Source organism: Eriocheir sinensis, chromosome 8 (genome assembly GCF_024679095.1).
Source record: "Eriocheir sinensis breed Jianghai 21 chromosome 8, ASM2467909v1, whole genome shotgun sequence".
NCBI lineage: Eukaryota > Metazoa > Arthropoda > Malacostraca > Decapoda > Varunidae > Eriocheir > Eriocheir sinensis.
Window position 1 is genome coordinate 2,952,513 of NC_066516.1, and position 26,500 is coordinate 2,979,012.

Consider the following 26,500-nt stretch of genomic DNA (forward strand, 5'->3'; position numbering starts at 1 on the left):
ACGTAGTCAGTAAAATCTCACTTTATTGTTGGGTACTCATCACGAAGTCTTTGCCTTTTTTTTTTTTCAGTTTCGGATGCTGAAGCATTTAATACCATAGGAATTATTTACTAATGAATGGTTCTTTCTGTAATAATCAAGTACAGTAAACCCTTGCTTTAACAAACCAATTGGGGAAGTGAGTGACATTATTCGGGGAGGTAGGTGGTGGGTGAGTGGTTAGCGTGTGAACACACTGTCCAGGAGGATGCAAGTTCATGTCCCGCCTGCCGCCACAATCTGGGATTTTCAGTCATTGCTGAGTGGCCTAAGATGACCCACATACTGTCCTGAAGACCACCTCTCAACCCGGACTCTAGATTCTCTTAAGAGAGGATCAAAGATGAGCCTCAGGGGACAGCATGAGCCAAGCAAGATGGCACCACTATAAATACTTGCCTGCACTATAACAGGCTGGGGCAGATCATCAGGCCCCCCACCAAGAAAGCCTACCATCACCATAGGCAGAAAATAAATAAAAAATATCTGAAAATCTATTATATTCAAAGGATCCAAACCTTTCACATTTAATGAGCCTTGTTTTATGTGAGCTGAAAAGTTCACTATTTTGACCATTTCCGTATACAGGTAGCCATCAAGTTACAATGTATGTGACTTATGACCACCTGTATGTACAACCAGGCCAATAATATTAGTAACACGGGTATATTTGTAGTGCGGCGACCATGCCTGATGAACGAGCCTCCCCATAACCCACTTAGCCAGTGGGGTACCTCTTTGGCCGACTCGGTAAGGAGTGGCTCTCCCGTCACACTGGTCGTGGGTACAATCCCAGGCAGCCAGCGAATACCCTGATCTTGATTCATTTCTCGTGTGTTTTGATACACGCAGAGGATGTGTTGGGAAATCGAGGAAATAGAAAAATAAGCTCCCGGGGCATGACACTGGTGGCATAGTGGTGGCATCCTATCCTGCGGTTCTGTTGAGTTTCCCCGAAGGGGTAACAGGTAGGATGGCCCATGCTCTCCGAGGGTAATAGAAAATGGGAAGTGTTGGAGGTATGTCTTTACGGGTACATTGTGAAATTGTGCACCAAAATGGGTCAGTCTAAAGGTCTCAACACAGAAATTAATCTACATAGAGGGGAAAGTCGTGTAGTGCGGCAACTATGCCTGATGAACGAGCCTCCCATAACCCACTTAGCCAGTGGGGTACCTCTTTGGCCGACTCGGTAAGGAGTGGCTCTCCCGTCACGTTGGTCGCGGGTTCAATCCCAAGCAGCCGGCGAATACCCTGATCTTGATTAATTTCTTGTGTGTTTCAATACACGCAGAGGACGTGTTGGAAAATAGAGGAAATAGAAAAATAAGCTCCCGGGGCATGTCATATTCATCCTTACCAGGTGTCACCGATGCAAGGTTTTCCTCTAAAAATCTTTCTTGCATGAAAGCCCAGCAAATTCAAGCAGAATTGGACTTTTAAAAAAATTCTATTTATATTACAGTATTTGCTGAGTACCTGCTTTCAGTGTATCAGTCTTGCCTTGAGTAGCTGTGTGCTTCTCTTGGTGTGTGCTGCCACAGAATGCTTGTAGTTTCTTACTGGAAGTACAGCAGGCATGCCTACTATGCGTCTTCACACTACGCGAAACACCTACTACGTGAGGACCTAAAAGTATAACCCACAAACTCTATGTGCACGAGTTGAAACCAGAGTACACAAGGTGGAGGCAAGGAATGAAGGAACTATCACATTCCACACCCATCCCAATACTCCAGTCATTTAAACATAAACAAGACAAAGACAGAAATAAGCAATGAAAATGTAGAATAAACACAATAACATGTGGAAGGCCACTGTGGAATGTGCATGCCACACCAACAACTGTTTCTTCCTTCCATTTAACTGCAGCAACAAGTCCATAAATTGGGTAATGGCAGCACAAGCTGCGACAGCCCTTACTTTAGCAGATGACGCCATGTTGATACAGGGCAAGTGCTGTGTTTACGTTGTGGATGTGGATACGGGCAACCGACCTTGGACGTGTGTGACGCACACCAGGAAAAGTTGGAGTTGCTGGTTGCCACTGCTGCCAACACGTTGGTAAGAAAAAAGCCCTGTGTGACACCAGCTTACGGATAACCGTGAATTCGCTCCCCGTTGGGCGTACGGGCGCGTTGACCGTAGCCCCAACGGTTGGACGAAAACAGCCATTGTGACACCGCCTTGAGGCAGTGAAACCGCTGATGGGGTTAGCGTCGGCGATGACGTCATCGGACTCCCAGCGAATCACAAGCGTGTTTTCAGAACTGTCAGCCAATCGTAAGGCAGCCACCTTCAACTGCGGCTTCAGCGACTCTCTCTCTCTCTCTCTCTCTCTCTCTCTCTCTCTCTCTCTCTCTCTCTCTCTCTCTCTCTCTCTCTTGCCAAAGCCACAATGTTTGGAGGAAAACATCCAGTGTGATATTACCTTTAAATGTAGCGTGCGTGACGCTGACAGTAAGTAGACGTGACCCGTATGTGTCAAAGCAGCGCGAAACTCGGGGTGATAATGCATGAAAGTCGGGATGGTAAGAATTTAGAACTAACCACGAAACTCGAGAGGGTACTGTATATCTCTTTCATATTTCTTATCATCTGATTTTATCGAAGGAAGCATTCATCGGTAAAAAGCTTGCATGATATGATATACCTAACCCGGCAGCGTTGGCGGACCCATTTTTGGGCTCCTGCGAGTTGGTCCGCTGAAACGGCGGATCCCGTTTGGGGCTCGGCTCAAAACCCCTAATTTGAGCTAATTGTAGGCAGTGGCGGCATAGAGCAACCCACCATGCATGCCCTGGGTCATTGTGGTGGGTGAGTGATCTTGAGGTGGGATTATTTGTCATAGGTGGTGCTATAAAGTCATGGCAGACTGAATTAGCTATCCATACAGTAATCACTTGTCAAATTCTCTAAAGTAGGCAACAAGCAACTCGCCTAGATGCCACGTGTCACGAGACTGTTTATTTTGTAACAAACACCACCCAAAAAGAATGGAGTTTGAGTAAAAGTAAATATTTTTAATGGCTTTATGGTTATGAGAGGAGTACTCTGATATACGTTCCATGCTCTTTTCTTAGTCTCAAAATGCAGTGTAATGTTGCCGTTTCTCGGCCACTTCTCGGCTTTCCCATAGCTGAAGCACACGGGTTAAGCATTTGAAGTTGAAAACGAAAATGGCAGAGACTTTGTGGTGAAGATCCAACAGTGAGACTTCAATGACTACATATTTGTAAAAAGTTTACATGAATCACAGTACGGTCTATAGTACGTAGAGCTGATGTATAATGCTACTTATGATATTTTATGCTGCTGTCAGGTAACAGAAATGCTTTATTTGGTACTGTTTGTGTAAAAATGTTCTGTGTTTGTTTGTGTGTCTTGGGGCTTTTTGGGGGGGCACCAAACATTCACAGAAAATTCGCTATTTGCGTGGGTTCATGTCCCTTAACCCCCATGAATAAAGGGGGATAAGAGTATATGTAATTTATTTGTTATGGTTCTGTATTTTTCTTATGTCGGGTTCTATATGTATTTGAAAATTTTAAATTAAATATTAAGTGTAAGTAGCCATTGTTGATGTAATTGTTAAATATTTCAGATCCATTATATTGGTATAACACGGCACAAAACCCTATCTGGTGGAGAAACCAGCTAGTAGCTCCTTTCTCTGAAGAATTCACATTTCGAGCCTGCATGTTACCCATCTTGCTGCAGTGTGTCAGTCCTGGGAAGGCAATCTTCATAGCACCTCTCTTCTTTGGTGTGGGTGAGTTCCTCTGAAATATGATTTAAATATGGTTAACTCTTAACATAATATCTATTCTGTTTTGCTGTTTTACTTTTTAAGAATGATTTTAAATGTATTATAAATATCATTTATTGTCTTATTTGAACTTTCTGTAGACCCCTGCTAATAGATCTCTTTCCAGTCTCTATAGTATGAGGCCTGATGAAAATTACACATCATCAGCTAGACCCAACTCAAACACTTTTTAGGGTAATATTACCCTCAGAAATGTCATGAAATATGTGGTTTTCAATATACTCCCGGGTCCTTTTCCATTGATGTTTCCTTAATGCTCTTATTTCCCAATGTAAAATTGCCTAAAATTCTCTTTTTGTTTTTTCAAAATTTCATGTGTGTGTGAGTGTGTGTGTTTGTGTGAGTGTGTATTTACCTAGTGGTAGTTTTACAGGGCCTGGGCTTATGCTCGTGTGGCCCCGTCTCCATATCTGTATTTATCCAGTTTTTCCTTAAAGTTATGCTATACTACATCCTCACTTAATCTGTTCCAAACCTCTATGTTTCTTTGTGGGAAGCTATATTTCTTTGTCTCTCAAGCATCTTCCTTTCCTCTTTTTTTTTTTTTTTTTTTTTTTTTTTTTTTTTACTGTGTCCTGGGGGGCTTCGTTGTGCAGTGGTTAGCACACTCAGCTCACAACCGAGAGAGCCCGGGTTCGATTCCCAGGCGGAGTGGAAAAATTTGGGCGGCTTTTCTGATACCCTACGCCCCTGTCCACCCAGCAGTGAATGGGTACCAGGTATTAATCGGGGGTTGTGTCCCGTCTCCTGGGATCTGTTCCCTTCTCCTACAATTCCTTCCCCTTCTGTCTCTCTCCGGCATATGACCACAGATGTTGCGCCGACTAAATGAAACTTCCCTTTCCCATTTACTACCCACACGCCTCTTCATCCCTTGCCCTCCTTTTTTAGTTGCTCACCTATTTAAAATTTCTGATACTTCTTTACCTAGAAACTAACTTTTTCTTCCTTCATCGTCTTCGGCCACTCTCCATGCATCATTACTCCTTTACCTAGCAGTCTCCTTCTTCACTTTTTCATCCATTATCCCCCTCTCAAATTCCTTCCTCATTTAGCTGTCCCAGTCCCCCTGTCGCTCCCTCACATATATCCTTCCCTTTCAAAGTCTGTCCACCCAACATCCCCCAATACAATTCCTCACTTAGCTGCCCCGGTCCCCCTATCTCCCCTTCGTCTATCCTCCCCATCCAACATCCCTTCACTTCAAACATCAACCCCCACCTGCACTCTCTCACCCAACTAACCTACACAACCCTACACCTACATATTTCCTCCCGTGCAGCATTACTTCAATCCTTCCATCCCTTTACACAGCTGCCCCCCTCTCCCACTGCCACTCCCTACCTCCCCCTCATCTCTCTGGCCCCCAATCTAAGGCAAGGGCACAGCCGGCAAGGGAGGGACAATTGCTGATGCTTCTGCTGTAAGATTTAAGAGGACGATGAGCACGGGCGTCCCAGGGTCGGGCGAGGCGCACCCCGGGAGGCGATTTGTCACAGTGGGGAGCCAGCGACGCCGAGGGGACTGGGAATGAAGGAAGGGTCAGGAGGGAGGGTAGAGGATGGAATGTAAGAAGGCCGAGTAGGGTAGAGGAAGGAATGGAGGAACAGTCAGTAGAGCGGAGGATGGAACGGAGGCTGGTTGAGGGTATATAAGAGAAATAAAGGCTTGAGATTGGTTTCGGAGGGTACAGAGAAAGGAATGGAGGCGAGTTAATGAAATAAAGAGAGGACTGGGAATAGAAGGAAATAGAGTAGAGGATGGAATGGAGGCGGGTAGAGGGTGTAAGAGGAACAGAGGATAGAGATTGTTTTCGGAGGGTACAGAGGAAGGAATGGAGACGAGTTAATGACATAAGATAGAGAGGACTGGGAATAGAAGGAAATAGAATAGAGGATGAAATGGAGGCGGGTTGAGGGTGTAAGAGGAACAGAGGATTGAAAATAGGTCAGAAGGGTATAGAAAATGGAATGGAGGCGAGTTTATGGCTTAATATAGATAGAGGAGGAAAATGAAAATCTGAAAGAAATAGTGAGCAAGGAAAAACAAAGGGTCAGGGAGGAAGTGCTGGGGGAAATGAAGACCTGGAATGTTGAAAATGAAAAACCAAATGTAGTCCTCAAAGAAGTGATTGAACAGCAGCTGAAAGAAGACAAGGAAAATGTAGAGAAAGAGGTGGTTAAGGCTTTGAAGAAAAGCGAAGAATTAGTAAGAGATGTGGCAGATAACAAGAAAAGCGTAGCAATATATGGCATGAAGGAAAAGAACATAATATACAACCCTAAAAGGGAAAAGGAAGAACTGAAATTGGTAAGACTTACTTAAGAACTTAAATGATGAGGAACTGCAAAACCTTTAGGAGGAGGTGGAGGAAATCTACAGGATGGGCCCCTACATAGAAGGAAAAACTAGGTCAGTAAAATTGAGGTTAAGATCGCAGAAGGCAACAGAGGAAATATTGTACAGAACAACTAAGTTAAGGGAAAGAGAAGGATGTAAGGAAATATATATAAATAAAAATAAAAGTGAAGAAGAAAGGAAGAAATGGAATGAACTTCTAGCAGAGGCAAAAGAAAGGAATAATGTACGATCTGAAGAGGAAAGAGAGGTATTTTTTTGGAGAGTTCTGGGAGATCAAGTCGAGAAATGGTACATTAGGGAAAAGCCGAAAGAGAGCAGAAGCTAGACAAGATTGAAACTAATAAGGGATTAAGTGTGATGTATACTGATGTAGACAGGTTAATATCTAGTAAGCTGGAATTACAAGACTACCTGCAGGAAAAGGAGCCCAAGATAGTATGCTTAACAGAAACTAAACCAAATGAAGTCATCCAAATAGTGTTTGATAATAACTACAGTGTATGGAGGAAAGATAGAAAGGGCAAAGGTGGTGGAGGAGTGATGATAATGACGAGAAAGGAGTTATTAGTAAAATCAGTAGTTTATGAGAAGGAAAGGCGGAAATAGTGAGTGTAAATCTGGAGAACAAAAACAGAGAAAGGATAACAATTATAGCAACGTATGTACCACCAAGAACTAGCTCATGGAGTAAAGATGAATATGAGACCATGATTGAAGATACCATCCAGAGTTTAAGTAGACTACTTAAGACAAACAAAAGAGTTCTATTAGTTAGTGATTTTAAATTGTAAGGAGGTAAACAGGGAGATGTTTGAAAGTGGAGGTAGTGAAATGGCATGGGGGGAAAGGTTTTTAAGACTGACAATGGAAAACTTGATGCAATGGGTGAAGGAAAACACAAAATATAGAAGTGAAGATGAACCGGCAAGACTGGACCTGGTGTTAACAAAGGGAATGCACCTGACAAATGAATCAAGGTATGGATGCCCCATGGGTAAGAGTGACCACGTGATAATAGAGATGGAAACAGAGGAGGAAGGAAGTGAAGGGGATGAATCATACAAAAGAAACAGGTTGAACTATAGGAAGGCAGACGTGGAAAATCTCAGGAAATACTATGGAGAGCTAGACTGGGATGAGTTAAAGAGAACAAGTGAAGTGCAAGAAAAGTATGATATTTTCATGAAGGCATATAAATCAGGAGTAATGAAATTTGTACCAGAATACAAACCTAAAGAAAAAGGAAAAAAGGACTGGTTTAATGCAAAATGTGTTAAGGCAAAAGAAAAAAAAGAGACAAAGCATGGATAAGATTGAAAAGAAATAAAAACCAAAGGAATGAAGATGATTTTAAGGTAGCGAGAAATGAATACATGCAAATAAGGAGAGAAGAAGAGAAGGGATATGAAAAGGATATTGTGGAAAAGTGCAAGGAACAACCTAAACTGTTTTATAGATTCATAAATGGAAAGATCAAACCAAGGGAAACAATAGAAAGATTGAGTGACGGGAATATGATAATCGAAGATCCCAAAGACATGACTGAGCTACAAAACAAAAAGTTCCAACAAGTTTTTACAAAAGAATCAACATTCAACAAACCACAAAAAAACAAGATAAATATTCATATGGAAGAAGTCATAGTAAATAAAGAGGGGATGTATAAAATGATGGGGGAGCTGGAAGAGGAAAGCAGTAGGACCAGATGGAGTCTCAGGTTATATATTGAAAGAATGCAGAAATGAGCTGGTTGGACTGGTATATGATATCATAAAATGCTCAATAACAACTGGGGAAGTGCCAAAGGAGTGGCGGAGGGCCGAAGTTGTCCCCCCTATACAAAAGTGGAAAGAAGGAAGAAACCTTGAACTACAGACCTGTATCATTGACCAGTGTAGTATGTAAAATATGTAAGAAAGTGATAAAGAAACAATGGACGAGATTTCTAGAAAAGGAAAATTTTGTTTAGTCGGCGCAACATCTGTGGTCATATGCCAGAGAGAGACAGGAGGGGAAGGAATTATAGAATGGAACAGATCCCAGGAGACAAGACACAACTCCTGATTAATACCTGTTACCTATTCACTGCTGGGTGAACAGGAGCGTGGGGTATCGGAAAAGCCGCCCAAATTTTTCCACTCCGCCCGGGAATCGAACCTGGGCTCTCAGTTGTGAGCCAAGTGTGCTTACCACTGCACCACGAAGCCCCAGATTTCTAGAGGAGCATAATATAATCACAAATAAACAATATGGTTTTAGAAAGGGACACTCATGTGTAACTAAATTACTGAGCTTTTACTCAAGAGTGACAGACAAAATACAAGAAAGGGACGGATGGGTGGATTGCGTTTACTTGGACCTGAAGAAGGCGTTCGACAAAGTTCCTCATACAAGACTGCTATGGAAGTTGGAATATAAAGGAGGATTGAAAAGGAAAGGAAGAACTGGATGGAAAGCTACTTAAGAGGAAGAGAGATGAGAACAGTGGTAAAGGACATAAAATCAGAATGGAGATTTGTAGAGAGTGGAGTGCCCCAAGGATCCGTATTGGCACCAATACTTTTCCTAGTATATGTAATGATATGCCAGAGGAAGTACACAGTTATATGAGCCTGTTTGCAGACGATTCAAAACTGCTAAAACATATAAGAAACAGTAAAGACTGAAATTCTGCAAGAGGACCTGAACAAGATTTGGAAATGGAGTTTGAAATGGGAGATGGAATTCAATGTGAAGAAATGTCATGTAATGAAAATGGCCAAGAATAAAGGGAGACCAAAATGGACATATAAAATGGGAGATGGAGAAATATTAAAGAAAGTTCACGAAAAGAGAGATCTGGGAGTGACAATACAAGATAATAAACAGCCCGAGAGTCATGTTAATCGGATATTCAGTGATACGTATAATATGGTGAGAAATATAGGATTAGCATTCTACTACATGGATAAGGATATGATGAAAAAGTTAATAACCACTATGATAAGACCAAAATTGGAATATGCGGAGGTGGTGTGGTCTCCCCATAAGAAGAAACTAGAAAGAATACAAAGGACAGCAACAAAAATGGTTCCAGAGCTGGAGGGATTGTCATATGAAGAACGATTAAAGGAAATGGACCTACCAACACTAGAACAAAGAAGAGAAAGGGGAGACCTAATACAAATTTATAAATTATTGAGCAAAATGGAAGAAGTAGATGTTACTTGTAGGAGTTACTACTAAAAGAAGGAATAAACACAAGAGGACACAGTAAAAAATTGAGGAAGGGAAGATGCTTGAGAGACATAAAGAAATATAGAGGTTTGGAACAGACTAAGTGAGGATGTTGTATCGGCAAAGAGTATGCAAAGCTTTAAGGAAAAGTTGGATAAATACAGATACAGAGACGGGACCACACGAGCGTAAGCCCAGGCCCGGTAAAACTACAACTACAGTACCCTCTCGAGTTTTGCGCTATCCGAGTTTCACGATCCTCGAGTTTCACGGTTAGTCCTAAATTCTTACCATCCCGACTCGCGCATTATCACCCCGAGTTTCACGCTGCTTGACATGTAAGGGGTCACGTCTGCTTACCATCAGCGTCACACACGCTACCTTAAAAGGTAGTATCACACTGGACGTTTTCCTCTAAACATTGTGGCTATGGCAAGAGAGAGAGAGAGAGAGAGAGAGAGAGAGAGAGAGACTTATTAACATGTTAACCGCTTTTTAACTTCCCGCCGCCTCCTCCCTGTCGCGTTTGATTCAACTCAGTGCAGCCTCAATAACACGCAAGCTCTCGACTCGAGAGGAGGTGTGTAGCTTCACTCTGGTTATGAGCCCCTCTTGTGAAGGGTGAGATACAGAGGATGAAAACAAGGAGAAGGGTGTGGGGAGGGAGGGCCAGAAAGGAGAGTCAGGTCAGGGCTTTGGTCAGGACATGACCTGACTTAGGTCAGGTCATGTCCATACCTGTCACACACACACAGAAGGTGAAATGAGAAGGATGTGGGGAGGATGGGGCAGAAAGGAGTCAGATCAGGACTTCGGTCAAACATGACCTGACTCAGGTCAGGTCATGTCCTGACTTGTCACACACACACACACACACACACACACACACACACACACACAGAAGGGGAATGAGAATGATGTGGGGAGGGAGGGGCAGAAAGGAGTCAGCTCAGGGCTTTGGTCAGGATATGACCTGACTCTACTTTCTGCCCCTTCCTCCCCCCACCCTTCTCATTTCCCTTGCTGTGTTTGTGTCATGACATGACCTGACTCCCTTCTGCCCCTCCCCTCCCACACACCCTTCTGATTTCCCCTTATGTGTGTGACACACACCGGAAAAGTTGCCGGTTGCCCAAGCTGCCGCCAACGCGGTGGGAAGAAAAAGGACCAGTGTTACACCAGTTTACGGACAACCGACAACTCGCTCCCGGATGGGCGCACGGGCGTTGCCAGTAGCCACAGCGGTTAGAGGAAAACGGCCAGTGTGACACCACCTTAAGCAAGTGAGGCCGCTGATTGGGTTAGCGCCAGCAATGATGTCATTGTACTCCCAGCGAATCACAAGCGTATTTTCAGAGCTCAGCCAATCGTGAGGCTTCATCAGTGGCTTTAAAACGACCCGTTCTCTCTTCCTGCCTTCTTCCTTTTTCCAAGGTACATATTTTGAGATAACAAGGGAAAAAAGTGAGCTCTGGGGAGCAGCATGAGCCAATTATAATGGCGCCACTATAAACAGTTGCCTGTGCCATGACGGGCTTGGGGCTGACCATCAGGTCCAGATTTATTTATTTATTTATTTATTTTTTTTATTTATTTTTTTTTTTTAACACATTGCGGCCTATTGTGCTGGTAGGCTTCTTCCTGGTGGATCCTGATGGTTGGTCCAAGGCTTCTTTCCGGTGGGTCCTGATGGTCGGCCCAGCCCGTTCTGGCGCAGGTGAGTGTTTATGGTGGCGCCATCTTGCATTGGCTCATGCTGCCCTCCCAGAGCTCATCTTTGATCCTAGAATCTAGAGTCCGGGTTCATAGGTGGTCTTCTGGACAGCATGTGGGTAGTTTTAAGCCACTTGGCAGCGGCTGAAAAATCCCAGCTTGGTGGCACCGGGCGGGGATTGAACTCGCGTCCTCCTGAACACGGAGCCGTTACTCTGACGACTCAGCCACCGCCTCCCCAGATGGATAGCGTGAAACTCGAAAGGGTACTGTAGGTAAAATACGTAAATACATACACACACACACACGGCCCGGTAGCTCAGGGGTAGAGCGTCTGACTCACAACCAGAAGGACCGGGGTTCAATTCCCCGGCTGGGTGAAGATAAGTTGGGTTTATCTTTTTTCATGTGTAGCCCCTGTTCACCTAGCAGTGAATAGATACGTCAGGCAAGGATTTGTGACCTCATTGTCTTGGTGCGTTGTGTGTGAGTGGTCTCAGTCCTACCCATAGATCAGTACTACGAGCTCTGTGCTCTTCCGTAGGGGAACGGCTGGCTGTCTCGAGAAAGACCCGCAGCAGACCAAGAGGTGAATTACACACCATGTTAGATGCAATGCCTCTTTCTACACTGTGTGTGTGTGTGTGTAATAATAATAATGATAATCGGTTTATGTCGGAAATTGCAGCCATTACGCTGAAAATGTACATATTAAGATAAAGTGCAACTATAAAAAATAAAAAAACTATGAAAGGGGTGGGGGGTAGGTAATTTACATTAACGAAGGGAAAGTCGTGATGATGCTTGAGGGGCGAAGAGGTGGAGGAGTGCGGTGTGGTAGAGGGATGAGGTGAGAAGGTAATCCTCCTCTGGGAGGCGAGTAGGTGTTAGTCCGAGGTCATCCCCAGGTCAAAATGCTGTGTATGTGTGTGTGTGTGTCCACAATCTATGATCCTCCTCTACCACCACCTCCTCCTCCTCCTTTTGCTGCTGCTGCTGCAGCCTCTAATCAACCTTATCCTTTTTTTCACCCTTGTGTTAAATCTCAGGTAAGTAAGTCATTTTCAGCTTAGGTCATTGATTTTAGTTTGACCTCACAACACCAAACCTTGTCCACCACTTCATGGTATTTTCACACCAAAGAAAGAAAAAAAAATTATCTGTAAAAATATATATATATATATATATATATATATATATATATATATATATATATATATATATATATATATATATATATATATATATATATATATATATATATATATATATAATTTTTAGTGTACTTCGCAAACTATAAGATTTGCAAAGTAAAAACCCGCAAAGTAGGAGAATCACCTGTATACTCTAATACACATCATATTATGAAATATCCTACAAACTGCAGAACTGCCTACAAATAATGTTTGTGTGGCACCCTGTAAATGTGCATATCCCCGAGTGATGATTCAAGCATTGTCAGGGGATGACTGTAAATTTGATGTGCATTACAACCTATATCAACATAGTGTTTTAACTTTGCTTCCCAACAGCACACCTTCATCATGCCGTGGATCGCTTGCGTGCTGGCATTGCCCTTCCAGCAGTCATCCTCATATCCAGTGAGTACAATGATTATTAAATGTTCTCTTCTTGAATATCAAGTTAATATAATGGTCATATAAGCCTTCCTTAATGATAATTAGGGGAACATGCATCTTATATGCCAAAGTAAGTGAGTTACCGCAGGCGTGGTAAGTGGGTAGACACTGCCGTGGCTTATGTTCGAAGGCGATTTTGAGCCTATGTATATTTTTACTTCATGATGTGCCCTACACCATCAAAAGCAGAAAAGCATGCAGATTTAGAATTTGGGCTTATAAAAGCAATGTGACGAAAACTATTCATTTAACTCTGATTTTCATGTGTATTTACACATTATTGTTACAATTTTATGCTAGTGTGATGCTGAATTTTCTCAGGAAGATGATGGTGGTCTCCATTTGTCTTAAAAATGAATGTTGGGGTCAGGAAACAGGGTGGGAGTGAGGTGTGTGAAGTCGTCGGTTTGGGATGAACTGGGCACACCCGTGCACGGCCTCAGGCCGGCTTCACTTGGAGGGCCTTGGCGAGCAGTCTATAGTATGTAAGTCTGTGGAACTGTCCACCCATATGACTTTTCCCTGCTTGTTAAAACACTGCAGAGGGAATATGTTCTCATCTATGACAGTCACCTCCCATCTCAAGTCTCCAATATTCTTGCTGTGGACTTTGACATCGTAGAATTTTGCTCTGACCTCCTCCACACTCCTCACGAAGCCACTCACGCCATTCACCTCAGCAGCCACAGCTTCCCATGTCAACGCCCATTGCTTGGCTGCAGCAGTGAGGCATGATGACAGTGGCCTTGTAATCACCTGCCATCTCTCCTTCACCCCTGTGACAAGGGCAAAGACCTCTTCCGCAGGGAAATGGGGCCACCTTTTCTCCACATGTTCACAGCTGATGTAATCTTGTGATAGCGAGGCACGTTGCTGACATTAGCGACGGAAAACTATGAAGGTAACATACAAAAATGTTCAGAATATACATTAGCAAGTATATTTTTATTTCAAGGATAAATATACAAGTAACGTGCATTCATTTATAAAAAACACATCTAATTGAAGGATTACAACGCCAATTATTTGTTTTAAGGCAGTATTTACCCCTGTACAATACACGTCTTGATTTTGAAGTCTGTGTACAGTCGTCCCTCAAATAGTACAAGGGTTAGGGACCCAGGACCCCCTTACTATTCGAAAATCCATATAAAATGAATGCCCCCCCTTGAAACACTCTTGGGAATCCAGTTCCCACCTGGCTCAGCTGTTACCCACGGGCCCAAATTGCCAGTTATGCATTTTCTGCTGCAGTCACAGTGCAGTGTTACTACGCTGGGGGGCTCGAGGGGGGCAAAGCCCCCCTGTTAGAGGTCAGGTTATTTGAAGTTTGGTTGGCGTAGTTTAAATATGCGTCCCTTAACTATATAATATGGAGGCGTAATGTCGTAATTTGGAGGCGCGGAGTCAATCTCAACAATTACCGTTTCGTATCTTATTTCAAGTATGATTTAGAGAGCAATAGAAACTGTGGCAGAGAGTAAGAGAGAGTATGAGTGTATGACATGGCTCGCTCGCTGACAATGTGGAAAGGAGAGCTGCCAGGATGGCTCACTTGCCCAGTGTGGTAACACTGCAGCAGAAAATGCATAACTGGTAACTTTGACCGGCGAGTAAAAGCTGACCCAGTCGGGACCCAGATTCCGTAGGAGTGCCCACTCCTGCCCACCAATTTCTTGTTTAACCCTTAAAGCGCGGGTGTCGATGGCTGGTGCCTGGGCTCAAACCGCGGGTGTCGACAAGCCATTTCCCCCACTTAACGCACTGTAAAATTTAATTTGTTTGTGGTGAAGTAGAGTAAGCATGTCGTTTTCTTTCAAACAATACCCAACCATGCTCTCTTGACTAATTTTTGGTCAGTGTATGCCAGTGTTAGCTTTGAGAAGATGTCCGCTAGACATTCCACCTCCTCTCACCCATAAGAAGGGGGCCATTTGACCTCAGAACAAATCAAGGACATCAGGAAGGCTCATAAGTTAAGTTTTTTTAGGTACTTTTTACAAAAACTGTATAAAGTTTATGCCTTTTATTACTAAATCATAGAAGGGAAGTCCACTAAGGGTGGAAAACTGTCTATAATAATGCGTTTTCAGTGATCTTATTCAATATTCTGTATGCGCTCTACCAATGGACATATAGATTTCAAATTAATGTCAAAGGACAGGTGAGGGTATTTACTTTACAATGATACTTCATTCAGTCACGTGTGTTAAATAGCAGTAAAGGTATGCAAGGTTGAAGTGAAGTATGTTTTAGCCTGAATATGCCCGCGTGAGAGGACAGACACGGCATACAACCCCGCGCCTTAAGGGTTAAGGTAAGAAAATGCCTATTTATGTGTTTATAATAGGTTAATTTATGAACAAACAGAAAAGGACGGCCTTTATCTCCACTCTTTCAGCACTCTTGGAGCACTGGCAGTTACTGCGGCAAGAATTTCTTTTACACTGTGATAGATACAGCAAACACTGCTCTCATTCATGTGGTATGCTCTCCCTACTGCAACGTAACTCATCCCAAAACATAACTTCTCCTAAATCTGAATTCTTCTGCAAGGTGAACACCTTTCTCGAATGCTTTGGGGTGCTTTCAGCGGGTGTTTTGGTAGAATAGTGTTGCCACTCACGCCATGGCTACTTGGTGCGACGAGCGGGAAATTTAAAAATCCTTAAAAAAATTCTTCCATGACAATCCGTATAAAACCAAAACCGTACTATTTGAGGGACGACTGTATTAGTAAACAAAGGACACGTGAAAGATGAAATACAGCATCAAAGGTTGCATGTGATTGGCTCTCCACCCCAACCAATCATTGCTAGGGTGCGAGTTACCGGAGCGTTACCATAGCGTTGATGAATGCCGTGTTTGAAAGATGCCGCAGCTGTGGTAGCGCTTCGGTATGTGATAGATACCGTAGACGTGGCTGGTAAGATGATGAATCCAGCCCCAGGATTACTTCATCATCGGCAAACACAAGGTCAGTAACCCTGGTATTACTAATGGATGATCCACAATGACCCTGGTCCACAACTCTGCCTAGTACCGAGTTCATGCAAGTGTTGAAAAGCAATGGGGCAAGGACACAGCCCTGCCTCACTCCTGCATTCACGGGAAAGAAGCGAGATAAGCCCCCACACACACACACACACACACACACACACACACACACACACACACACACACACACCCACACATTTCACATCACTCTCAGTCCCAGAAGTCAGGCCAGTTACCAAACGAATGGTCCTTGCAGAAATCCCACGGAGTTGCAGCAGAGTGCCTCGCAATGCACTGAATCAAACGCCTTCTTGAGATAGACGTAGCTGCAAGCATCCCCTGTCAAAACGCATCAGCACTCCACCACTACGCAACTAGGATATGGTCAGTTGTTGACTTACCAGGCATGTACCCAGACTGTTCAGGTCTTTGCAGCTGTCTGCAAATTTGCATCAGCAATAGGTGGGCAAGCACTTTGCCTGGCACACTGAGCAGTGTAATACCATGGTAGTTGTTGCAGTCTTGTCAGTCCCCTTTCCCTTTCCAGATAGGGATGACCAGCCCCCTCTTCTACAGTACCGTCAACTGGGGTGAATTCGGACGATTTTTTTTTTTTTTTTTTTTTTTTTGTGAATTCTAATTTAGATTTTAGATCAACTTGTGATGTTAAGTATTGTATGTGAGGCTGGTCCACTGGGGTATCGACTCATAGTACTGTGATATTTAAAATCTTTCATATAAATTTTTCATAAATATAATAAAGGGTGTCTGAATCTAACCCGATTTGGGGTCATTTCGGACACCTTCATCAAATTCGGACAGTTATAGAAAATGTGTTTGGAGAACTACCCTGGAATCCCAGTATATTCTCGGACATGTATGAGGTCAATTCGGACAGTTTTAGGTTTAGGTTTAGGTGTGATACTACCTTTTAAGGTAGCGTGCGTGACACCAATGGTAAGTAGACGTGACCCCTACATGTCAAAGCAGCGCGAAACTCGGGGTGATAATGCACGAAAGTCAGGATGGTAAGAATTTATGACTAACCACGAAACTCAAGGATCGCGAAACTTGGATAGCGCAAAACTTGAGAGGGTACTGTAGTTATGAATTACAGGAGTAGTTCATCAGTCCATCAGCAAAAATTTTCCATGACTTACAACAGGTAGTTCATCAGTAATTAAGGGGTTTTAAGAGTGAAAAGAGGATTAAACAAAATATTAAATAGCCTAACCTGTAATTTTTCAGTATACTGCATTTTGAACAGGCCAAGTTCTCTGTTATATACTATTTTTCTTTACAATTTACACTTCATTCATTACAGAATTAAGCTGGTTGTGCAATCACATGAACCAACCACATGACATCTATTTTTCTTTACAGGTTTCCAGTTTCTGTATACCTCAGTGTTTGGTTTCTATTCTGCATTTCTCTTCATCAGAACAGGTAATTATGAATATTTTTATTTTAAAAATGTTGTTGAATACCAATTTCATATTGTTAGTGTTGGACAAAAACTTGTGCAACATTGTGTAATATGTTTTAGTGATTACACTTGGCCTCTCAGCAACATTTTAATTCTAGTCAGACTTAAATATGGAGTCTGTTTGGATGGAGCTCACGCCTCTCCACAGCCCTGCCCCATACCCCCCCAATACATCACTCTCCCTTGTGTCAGCTATTTATTATTTGAAATTGTGTATTAAATATTCTGTATACATTAAATAAGGCTGTATAGTGTTATGAATGTGTTGCTTTTTAGAATAATAGCAATGAACTGTATAAATTCAATAACAAGAGAAGACATTGCTCTCTGATGTTGTCAGCAATCAAGGACACCATGTCACTTCCTCCCTTATTTCAACCTGCAATGGCTGATACTCCAACTCACTCTCGTGTGCTCCACAGATGGGAGAAAGAACTTATTTACAATGTGATGGAGGCTGAGCCCACAATTGCCCTTACTCTGATAAATAAGACTAGGTTTGGCAGTGCTGTGCCCAGTGGATTCCCTGAGTGGGCCCTGCCCAAATGGACTTCATAGCTGAGTCTGACTATACCATGGATTTACCACCATATCACCCACCAAAATATTGAAATTAAAACTTATTGCAGCAATTCATGTCATAAATCTTTTCATTTTTAGTAAGTGGGTGGCTGTGCCATTTTAATATGCCCACCTTGCCCAGGTGATGTCAGACCTCATGAGAGACCTGATTACCTGTGGAATCTTCTTTACTGTTAGCTGATTTATTAAACATGCTAACACCCCTGAATCCAAATCACAAACTCCAGGTTAATTACTCCTTGCAGGACATGGACCTTTTTAAACATAATATGCAAGTAGGGCTGGAGTAGGTAGGAAGACACCTACCGAACGGGCGCAAGCCACTCCCGGTGAGGTATATATGGGAGGTGAGAAGGGAGCTGAAGCCCTCCAAAGACCCTTCCCATGTCCTCACTAACCGTTTCCCTATTGTCTCACCGACACCGGAGAGTAGTTCAGCATGCTCTCTAAAGACAGATCCTCTCTTTATCCACACCACACTACATTCACACAACATATACACCTTTTCCCAAAATTACAATTTCAAAATGGCGCACATACACCAAGCCTCGGAGTCCCCGCCTGGGGGGGGGACCACAAATTCCCCCAGGGAGGACTCCCCTTCTGGCTGCTGACCCGAGAGGTGTCTTGATAACTCCTCGAACCTCTTTCTTCTCAATTTCTGCAACATTCGCGGTCTTCGCTCTAATTTTCATTCTGTGGAACATCATCTCTCCTCCTCTAAACCTCACCTTCTCTTCCTTACCGAAACAGGTTTCTGAGGCTACTGACAGCAATCTCTACTCTGTTCTCTCCTACTATCTCTATCCTAAATTTCAATCCAAAGCTGGATGTTGCGCCTACGTGCGCAACGACATCACTTGCTCTCGTGCCCACAACCTTGACTCTTCTGAATTTTCCACCATCTGGCTAAGACTTCATTGTCATTCTATTACTAAATACATCTGTGCTGTTTATCTCTCACCTAACTCTACCAACTATGTAAAATTCTTTGACTATTTGAATTCTAAAGTGGAGCACATCTTGACCCACTCTCCCTTCGCTGAAATCTCCATCCTAGGAGATTTCAATGTTCACCACCAGCTTTGGCTTTCATCCTCTTTCACTGACCATCCTGGTGAACAAGCCTACAACTTTGCTATCCTCAACGACCTAGAGCAGTTGGCCCAGCACCCTACACGTATTCACGACCGTCTTGGAGATCGGCCCAACATTCTAGACCTCTTCCTTACCTTAAACCCTTCTGCTTATTCTGTCAAACTGTTCTCTCCGTTGGGCTCCTCCGATCACAATCTTATTTCTGCATCCAGTCCTATCGCTCCTGTACACCCTCTGGACCCACCGAAGAGGCGATGCTTCTGGCATTTTGCTTCAGCTCGGTGGGATGACCTGAGGATGTACTTTTCCGATTTCCCGTGGAATGATTATTGCTTCCAGGATAGAGACCCCTCTGTGTGTGCTCAGCGCATCACAGAGGTGATTGTCTCTGGAATGGAGGCATACATTCCTCGTTCTTTCTCTACTCCTCACGCTAAAAAGCCTTGGTTTAATCACGCTTGTTCTCGTGCTGTCAATGATAGAGAGGTAGCTCACAAAAGGTACCAGAGCCTTCAAACTAATGCTAATTATGAACTTTACATTTCTGCCCGAAATCGTGCCAAATCTATTCTCCGACTTACCAAAAATTCTTTCATTAATAGAAAATGTCAAAACCTTGCTTTCTCTAACTCTTCCCGTGACTTCTGGCATCTAGCCAAAAACATCTCCTCCAACTTCACTTCTTCATCTTTCCCTCCACTCCTCAGTCCTGACGGCAACACTGCCGTCTCATCTATCTATAAGGCAGAACTCTTCTCTCAAACTTTTTTCTAAAACTCCACTCTGGACGATTCTGGGCATATTCCTCCTACTCATCCCCCCTCTGACTCCATTATGCCTGTTATAAAGATTCTTCAAAATGATGTTTTCTATGCCTCTCTGGCCTCAATCCTCAGAAGGCTTATGGACCTGATGGAGTGCCTCCTATTGTCCTTAAAAACTGTGCCTCCGTGCTGTCACCCTGCCTGGTCAAACTCTTTCGCCTCTGCCTGTCAACATCTACCTTTCCTTCTTGCTGGAAGTATGCCTTCATACAGCCTGTGCCTAAGAAGGGTGACCGTTCCAATCTCTCAAACTACCGCCCTATAGCTTTACTTTCCTGTCTATCTAAAGCTTCTGAATCAATCCTTAACCGGAAGATTAAAAAACGCCTTTCCACTTCTGACCTTCTATCTGCTCGCCTGTATGGGCTTCGCAAGGGGCGTTCTACTGGTGATCTCCTAGCCTTCTTAACTGACTCTTGGTCATCCTCTCTTAGCCGTTTCGGTGAAACTTTTGCTATTGCGCTGGACATATCAAAAGCTTTTGATAGAGTCTGGCACAAATCTTTGCTTTCTAAACTACCCTCCTACGGTTTCTATCCTTCTCTCTGTACCTTTATCTCCAGTTTCCTTTCTGACCGTTCTATTTCTGCCGTGGTAGACGGTCACTGTTCTTCCCCTAAATCTGTTAACAGTGGTGTCCCACAGGGTTCTGTCCTATCTCCCACTCTTTTTCTGTTGTTCATTGATGATCTTCTTTCCAAAACGAACTGTCCTCTCCATTCCTACGCCGATGATTCCACTCTGCATTACTCAACTTCTTTTAATAGAAGACCCACCCTTCAGGAACTTAATGACTCAAGGCTGGAGGCTGCAGAATGCTTAGCCTCAGACCTTACTATTATTTCCGATTGGGGCAAGAAGAACCTGGTGTCCTTCAACGCCTCAAAAACACAGTTTCTCCACCTATCCACTCGACACAATCTTCCAAACAACTATCCCCTATTCTTTGACAACACCCAGCTATCACCTTCCTCAACACTAAACATCCTCGGTCTATCCTTAAATCAAAATCTCAACTGGAAACTTCATATCTCATCTCTTACTAAATCAGCTTCCTCGAGGCTGGGCGTTCTGTACCGTCTCCGCCAGTTCTTCTCCCCTGCACAGTTGCTGTCCATATACAGGGGCGTTGTCCGCCCTCGTATGGAGTATGCATCTCATGTGTAGGGGGGCTCCACTCACACAGCTCTTCTGGACAGAGTGGAGGCTGAGGCTCTTCGTCTCATCAGCTCTCCTCCTCATACTGATAGTCTTCTACCTCTTAAATTCCGCCGCAATGTTGCCTCTCTTTCTATCTTCTATCGATATTTCCACGCTGACTGCTCTTCTGAACTTGCTAACTGCATGCCTCCTCCCCTCCCGCGGCCCCGCTGCACTCGACTTTCTACTCATGCTCATCCCTATACTGTCCAAACCCTTTATACAAGAGTTAACCAGCATCTTCACTCTTTCATCCCTCACACTGGTAAACTCTGGAACAATCTTCCTTCATCTGTATTTCCTCCTGCCTACGACTTGAACTCTTTCAAGAGGAGGGTATCAGGACACCTCTCCTCCTGTATTTGATCTTCCTTTCGGCCACCTCTTTTGCTTTACTTTAGGAGCAGCGAGTAGCGGGCTTTTTTTTTATTATTGTTTTCTTTTTTTGTTGCCCTTGAGCTGCCTCCTTTGTTGTAAAAAAAAAATTTAAAAAAATAAATAAAAAAAGTCCTAGCCAGTGCAGGTCAGGGTAGGGCAATTCTTTCTATACAGGTTAACAGGAAGTAGGTTCCATTGTCATAGTAGTATATGCATTCATTTATCGTGTGGTGAAAAAAATTAAAAGTTAGTTAAGCTGTCATCAACCATGACTCTTTTAGTATTCTAGTGCAGGATGCTGGGGATAATCTCATTGTCGTCTGTAGAAGGTGATATATGTACAAGTCATTTTTGGCATCACTTTTGATTCATGCCTCCATGGTGTAGTCATTAGCACACCTATCTACCAAACTGCAGGATTAGATTTGAATCCCAGCCGGGGCAGTCTGCTTGTAGCCCACCTACCTGTTCATTCTCCCTTTTAGGTTGGTCGATAAATGGATACCTAGGGAAACCTTGTGAAAGTGAACTGTGGTAACCTGGATGTTACACTTGCCCTGTTCACTCACCATAGGATCAGAGGCCAAAGGGATTGAGATGAGCATGTGCAGCTTCCTTTTTTAACTTCTAATGTCTGCTTAAGGATTTTGATAAATGAAGGAGTACTATAGGAGACAGACAGCTCCTTTTTATAAGTCATTAGCTGGCCATTCACTTGGGCTATTTCATAGGCCACCTTAAGGGGGCGTATTTGGTGACACAGGGAATAAAAATCAAACTTAACCCCTTCAACACGAGGACGCGTATACTGCATCCTTGCGTGCCCTGTACCATATCCGAGGACGCGCTTACTGCGTCCTGGCTTGCTTTAGCCAATATACGAGTTATTTTATCTATATTTATGCTTACATCTCAAAATTATCAATTAATTTATGTTTCTTTATGTGCACCATTTAATTCTGCATGTTTTCATATATAAAAAATGATGATTATATTGAGTTTATGGCTGAAAACTTGTTATATTCAATAGCAACATTTGAAATTTGGCGCGCAGCGATCCCGGATACGGCGCGGGGCACTGTTTTGGCCCAGCCGTAGTGTTTCTCTATGTGCACCATTTAATTCTGCATGTTTTCATATATAATACATGATGATTATGTTGAGTTTATGGCTGAAAACTTGTTATATTCAATAGCGATATTTTAAATTTGGCGCACGCAGCAATCCCGGATGTGGTGCAGGGCACTATTTTGGCCCGGCCGTAGTGAAGGGGTTAAAGTTTTTATCTGAGACTCATATACTAGACACTAGGTGCAATGTGGGTATTTATGACCAGGTTTGAGAGATAGCACCCATACTTTTTGTATATACAATTTTTTTTTCATTTCTGGGAGCCATTTTTTTCAGTTTTTTCTTTTCTAATACTTTTTTGATATGTGGTTTTACACCTTTTTCCTTTATTGCAAAACAGAAAATAACCACACTGCTACTTTTTCATTGATTGATATTTGCGATTTCTTTGTTAAATATTTTATATAGATTTTTTTTGTGCTCAACTGGCAAATTCATCTTTTTTATTTATCTTATTAAAAATAATTAACAAAATAAAAACGATCAATCAAAATTTAGCCCCTTCATTTTTCTTTTGATCAAAGCAGTCAATGTGAATATAGCTTAGTAAGTTAAAAAGTCATTACATCTTGTTTATCAAAAAACTAACATTTTGAGAAATCACCAATTTAAGTTTCAAGTTACAAGTTCATCATGTACCTGAGTAGCTATTCAACCAAAACTATTATATATGATTGATATACTGTTTTTACATTGAGTGTAACTGTTTCTGGTTTGTTGGCACCTGGTTCTCTCCTTTTCTATGGATATTATGTACAAAACTATACAGGTATCATGGGGCTTCTTCCTCTTCTGCCTAATTCAGCTTCTTTATATTCGCAAGGTGAGCTGCCAAAGCAGTACTCACCCTCTCCTTCATTGCCTCCCTATTCTTTCTGACTAAAGGCATTGCAAAAGCAAGGAAGAAAGCTTGAATGCAGGTGAGACAGATGTAGGAGTGTGCTCCGGTTCACTATCTCTTTCTCTTTCTTTAAAATGAGTCACCTGATGCTAAGGCCACCTTTGTCATCCTTCATGGACCACTTGTAATTAACAAATCAGCAAAAAACAGCCAAAAAAGCATATAAATCCCATCAAAAAGGGATAGGATGGAGCGGCTGAGCAGTTGCGCGCCATTTCAGTGTGCGGGAGGGTCATGAAAGGTGGATTCTTGCCTAAATACAGGCGTCAGATTTCAGTAATATTTTAACACAGTTATCCCTGACCCCAACTTTCTCTCAAGAGGCAAAAAACAGAAAATGGTAATGCTATAGGAAAATGCAATATTTTTTGCCTCATGCGCTCCCCTTAATCAACGTTACAGACACTGTGCTCATGAGGATCTATTTCAGTTTGATCAGGGTCTGATTATTGATTACAGTGTTCTTATAATCACTAAACCTGGCTTTTTTTATGTGTACAGCATCATTCTTAAGGTGGTAGTTATATATATTATATATGTCAGATATCATGGTAGCCATTATAAATAAAATTTGCCTGCACCACTATCGGGCTGGGGCTATTGAGTAAAATGGAAGAAGTAGATAATGAGAAATTGCTACTAAGAGAGGAACCTTCCAGCAGGAATACTAGAGGACACAGTAAAAAGTTGAGGAAGGGAAGATGCTCAAGAGACATAAAGAAATATAGCTTCCCACAAAGAAATATAGAGGTTTGGAACAGATTAAGTGAAGAAATAGTATCGGCGAAGAGTGTGCAAAATTTCAAGGAAAAGTTGGATAATTATAGATACGGAGACGGGACCACACGAGCGTAAGCCCAGGCCCTGTAAAACTACAACTAGGTAAATACAACTAGGTAAAAAACACACACACACACACACACACACACACACACACACACACACACACACACACACGATTTTACTTGATTGTAGTCCTTCATGGGAGTATTCCATCTTTGTAGACGCTCCATACTCCCACCCTCAATCTTCCTTTCAACATCTGTAGGGCTCTCTCACAGTCTTACTTTCCAGATCATAGCACTGACCGAACAGAAAAGTCTTCAATTTTTTCTTGAATATGTCAACATTATCCGCTTGCTTGACACTAAGTGGTAGCATATTATATAGGCGGGGGGCATTTCTGCTAAACGCCCTCCATCCAGATTCAGTATTAAACCTAGGCTCTGCAAGTCTGTACTCTTCTATATTATGTCGCAAGGTCACATTGGCATCGACATAAAAATCACTGAGCAATTCCCTAATGTATCTAGGCCTTCCCGATTTCAAAGACTGATACACCATAACACATCTCTTAAACACTATTCTTGCTTTTATCGGTAACCAGTGTAAGTCTATAAGAGCAGGAGTGATCCTGTCCCGGCGTGAGAGTCCTTTTATGAATCTAGCTGCCCGATTGATGACTAGTTGCAGTTTTCTCAATAGATAGTCAGGCACACCATAGTATAGAGAGTTGCAATAATCTAATCTGCTTATAACCTGGTTGTGAATGAGCATCAGCATTTGATTTTCGTCAAGGTATTTCTTCACAAAAGATAAATTTTTCACATGATAATTTGCTATATGTACTGTGTGTTGAATTTGAATTTTGAATGATAGATTACTGTCTAAAAACACACCCAAGTTCCTCACGCTGTCACTCACATTCATAACTCCCCCATTCACTTGTAAGTGACGAACGTCACGTCTGTTGATATCAAAATTTCTACCAATAACCAAACACTCCGTCTTGTTTTCATTAAGTTTTAATTGTTTGCAGTCCATCCAGCACCCAGTGCCAACCATTATAGCCGATAATTTTGCTTCAGTGTCCTGTACATCCCTTAATGAGAAATAAAACTGCGGGTCATCCGCAAACAACTTAAAAGCAACTCCATGCTTGGCAAGCAGGTAAGACAGCTCAATGGTGTAAATACAGAACAGGACAGGACCCAAAACACTTCCCTGTGGAACACCCTGTTCCAATGTCTTCACTTCAGAAAAGGTTCCACCAATCTGTACACAATAAGGTCGGTTTTCAAGATAACTCTTAAGATACGCTAATGCCGCTCCTTCTATCCCTATTTTTTCACAATCACGCAACAAGATATCGTGCACAACGGTGTCAAAAGCCGCACTCAAATCTATTAGTATAAGAATCCCACAATTCCCTACATCCATCAACTCATGCATATCATTTACCACCGAGCACAATGCAGTTTCCATAGAATACAAACGTCAATATGCCGACTGGTTATCCGGTAGAGCCTCCACTAATTGCAAGTGTTCGCTTAATTGTTCTAGAATTACATTCTCCATGATCTTGGAAAGAAAAGTTAAATTCGACACCGGACGAAATGAGCTCAAGCACTGCGGATCCAACGCACCCTTAAGTATCGGCCTCACAATCGCCCTTTTCTCCATGTCAGGGAAAGTATGACTAAAAATGCTGATGTTCACAAGGTCAACCAAGATTTCAATTAATAAGTCGATGTTATCACTATGAAGTAACTCACCAATGGGCAATGGATCATTGGCACAATAAGTTGGCTTCATCCTTTTTATTATCGATTTCAGAGACGCTGAGGTTACAGGTCTAAATGAAGTTAGTCTATATCCAGGAACTGGAGCCTCCAGCAACAGATCATCCTGTGAATCTTCTCAAAAATTTCTTATAATACCACTTATCTTAGTTTACACACACACACACACACACACACACAACTGTAGTCAAGGACATAAAATCAGAATGGAGAAATGTAGAAAGTGGAGTACCACAGGGTTCAGTATTAGCACCGATAATCTTCCTGGTATATGTAAATGACATGGCTGAAGGAGTTAATAGCTACATAAACCTATTTGCTGATGATGCTAAATTACAAAAACATATAAGAAACAAAGAAGATTGTGAAATATTGCAAGAAGACCTATACACAATTTGGAAATGGAGTATGGATTGGGAGATGGAATTTAATGTGAAAAAATGTCATGTTATGGAAATGGGTAAAAGTGAAACAAGACCAATCTGGATATACAAAATGAGAAATGGTGAAACATTAAAAAAAG

At 42.5% G+C, this 26,500-nt stretch overlaps 1 protein-coding gene across 1 annotated transcript in view; it reads left to right on the forward strand.

Annotated features, from left to right (window-relative positions):
- Positions 1-26,500, forward strand: part of LOC126995373 (CAAX prenyl protease 2-like) — a 48,044-nt gene that overhangs the window by 13,936 nt on the left and 7,608 nt on the right. The window contains exons 4-6 of the mRNA XM_050854878.1: positions 3,644-3,811; positions 12,691-12,759; positions 17,179-17,241. Coding sequence (XP_050710835.1) covers positions 3,644-3,811; positions 12,691-12,759; positions 17,179-17,241 — 300 coding nt within the window. The remainder of the gene's footprint in view (positions 1-3,643; positions 3,812-12,690; positions 12,760-17,178; positions 17,242-26,500) is intronic.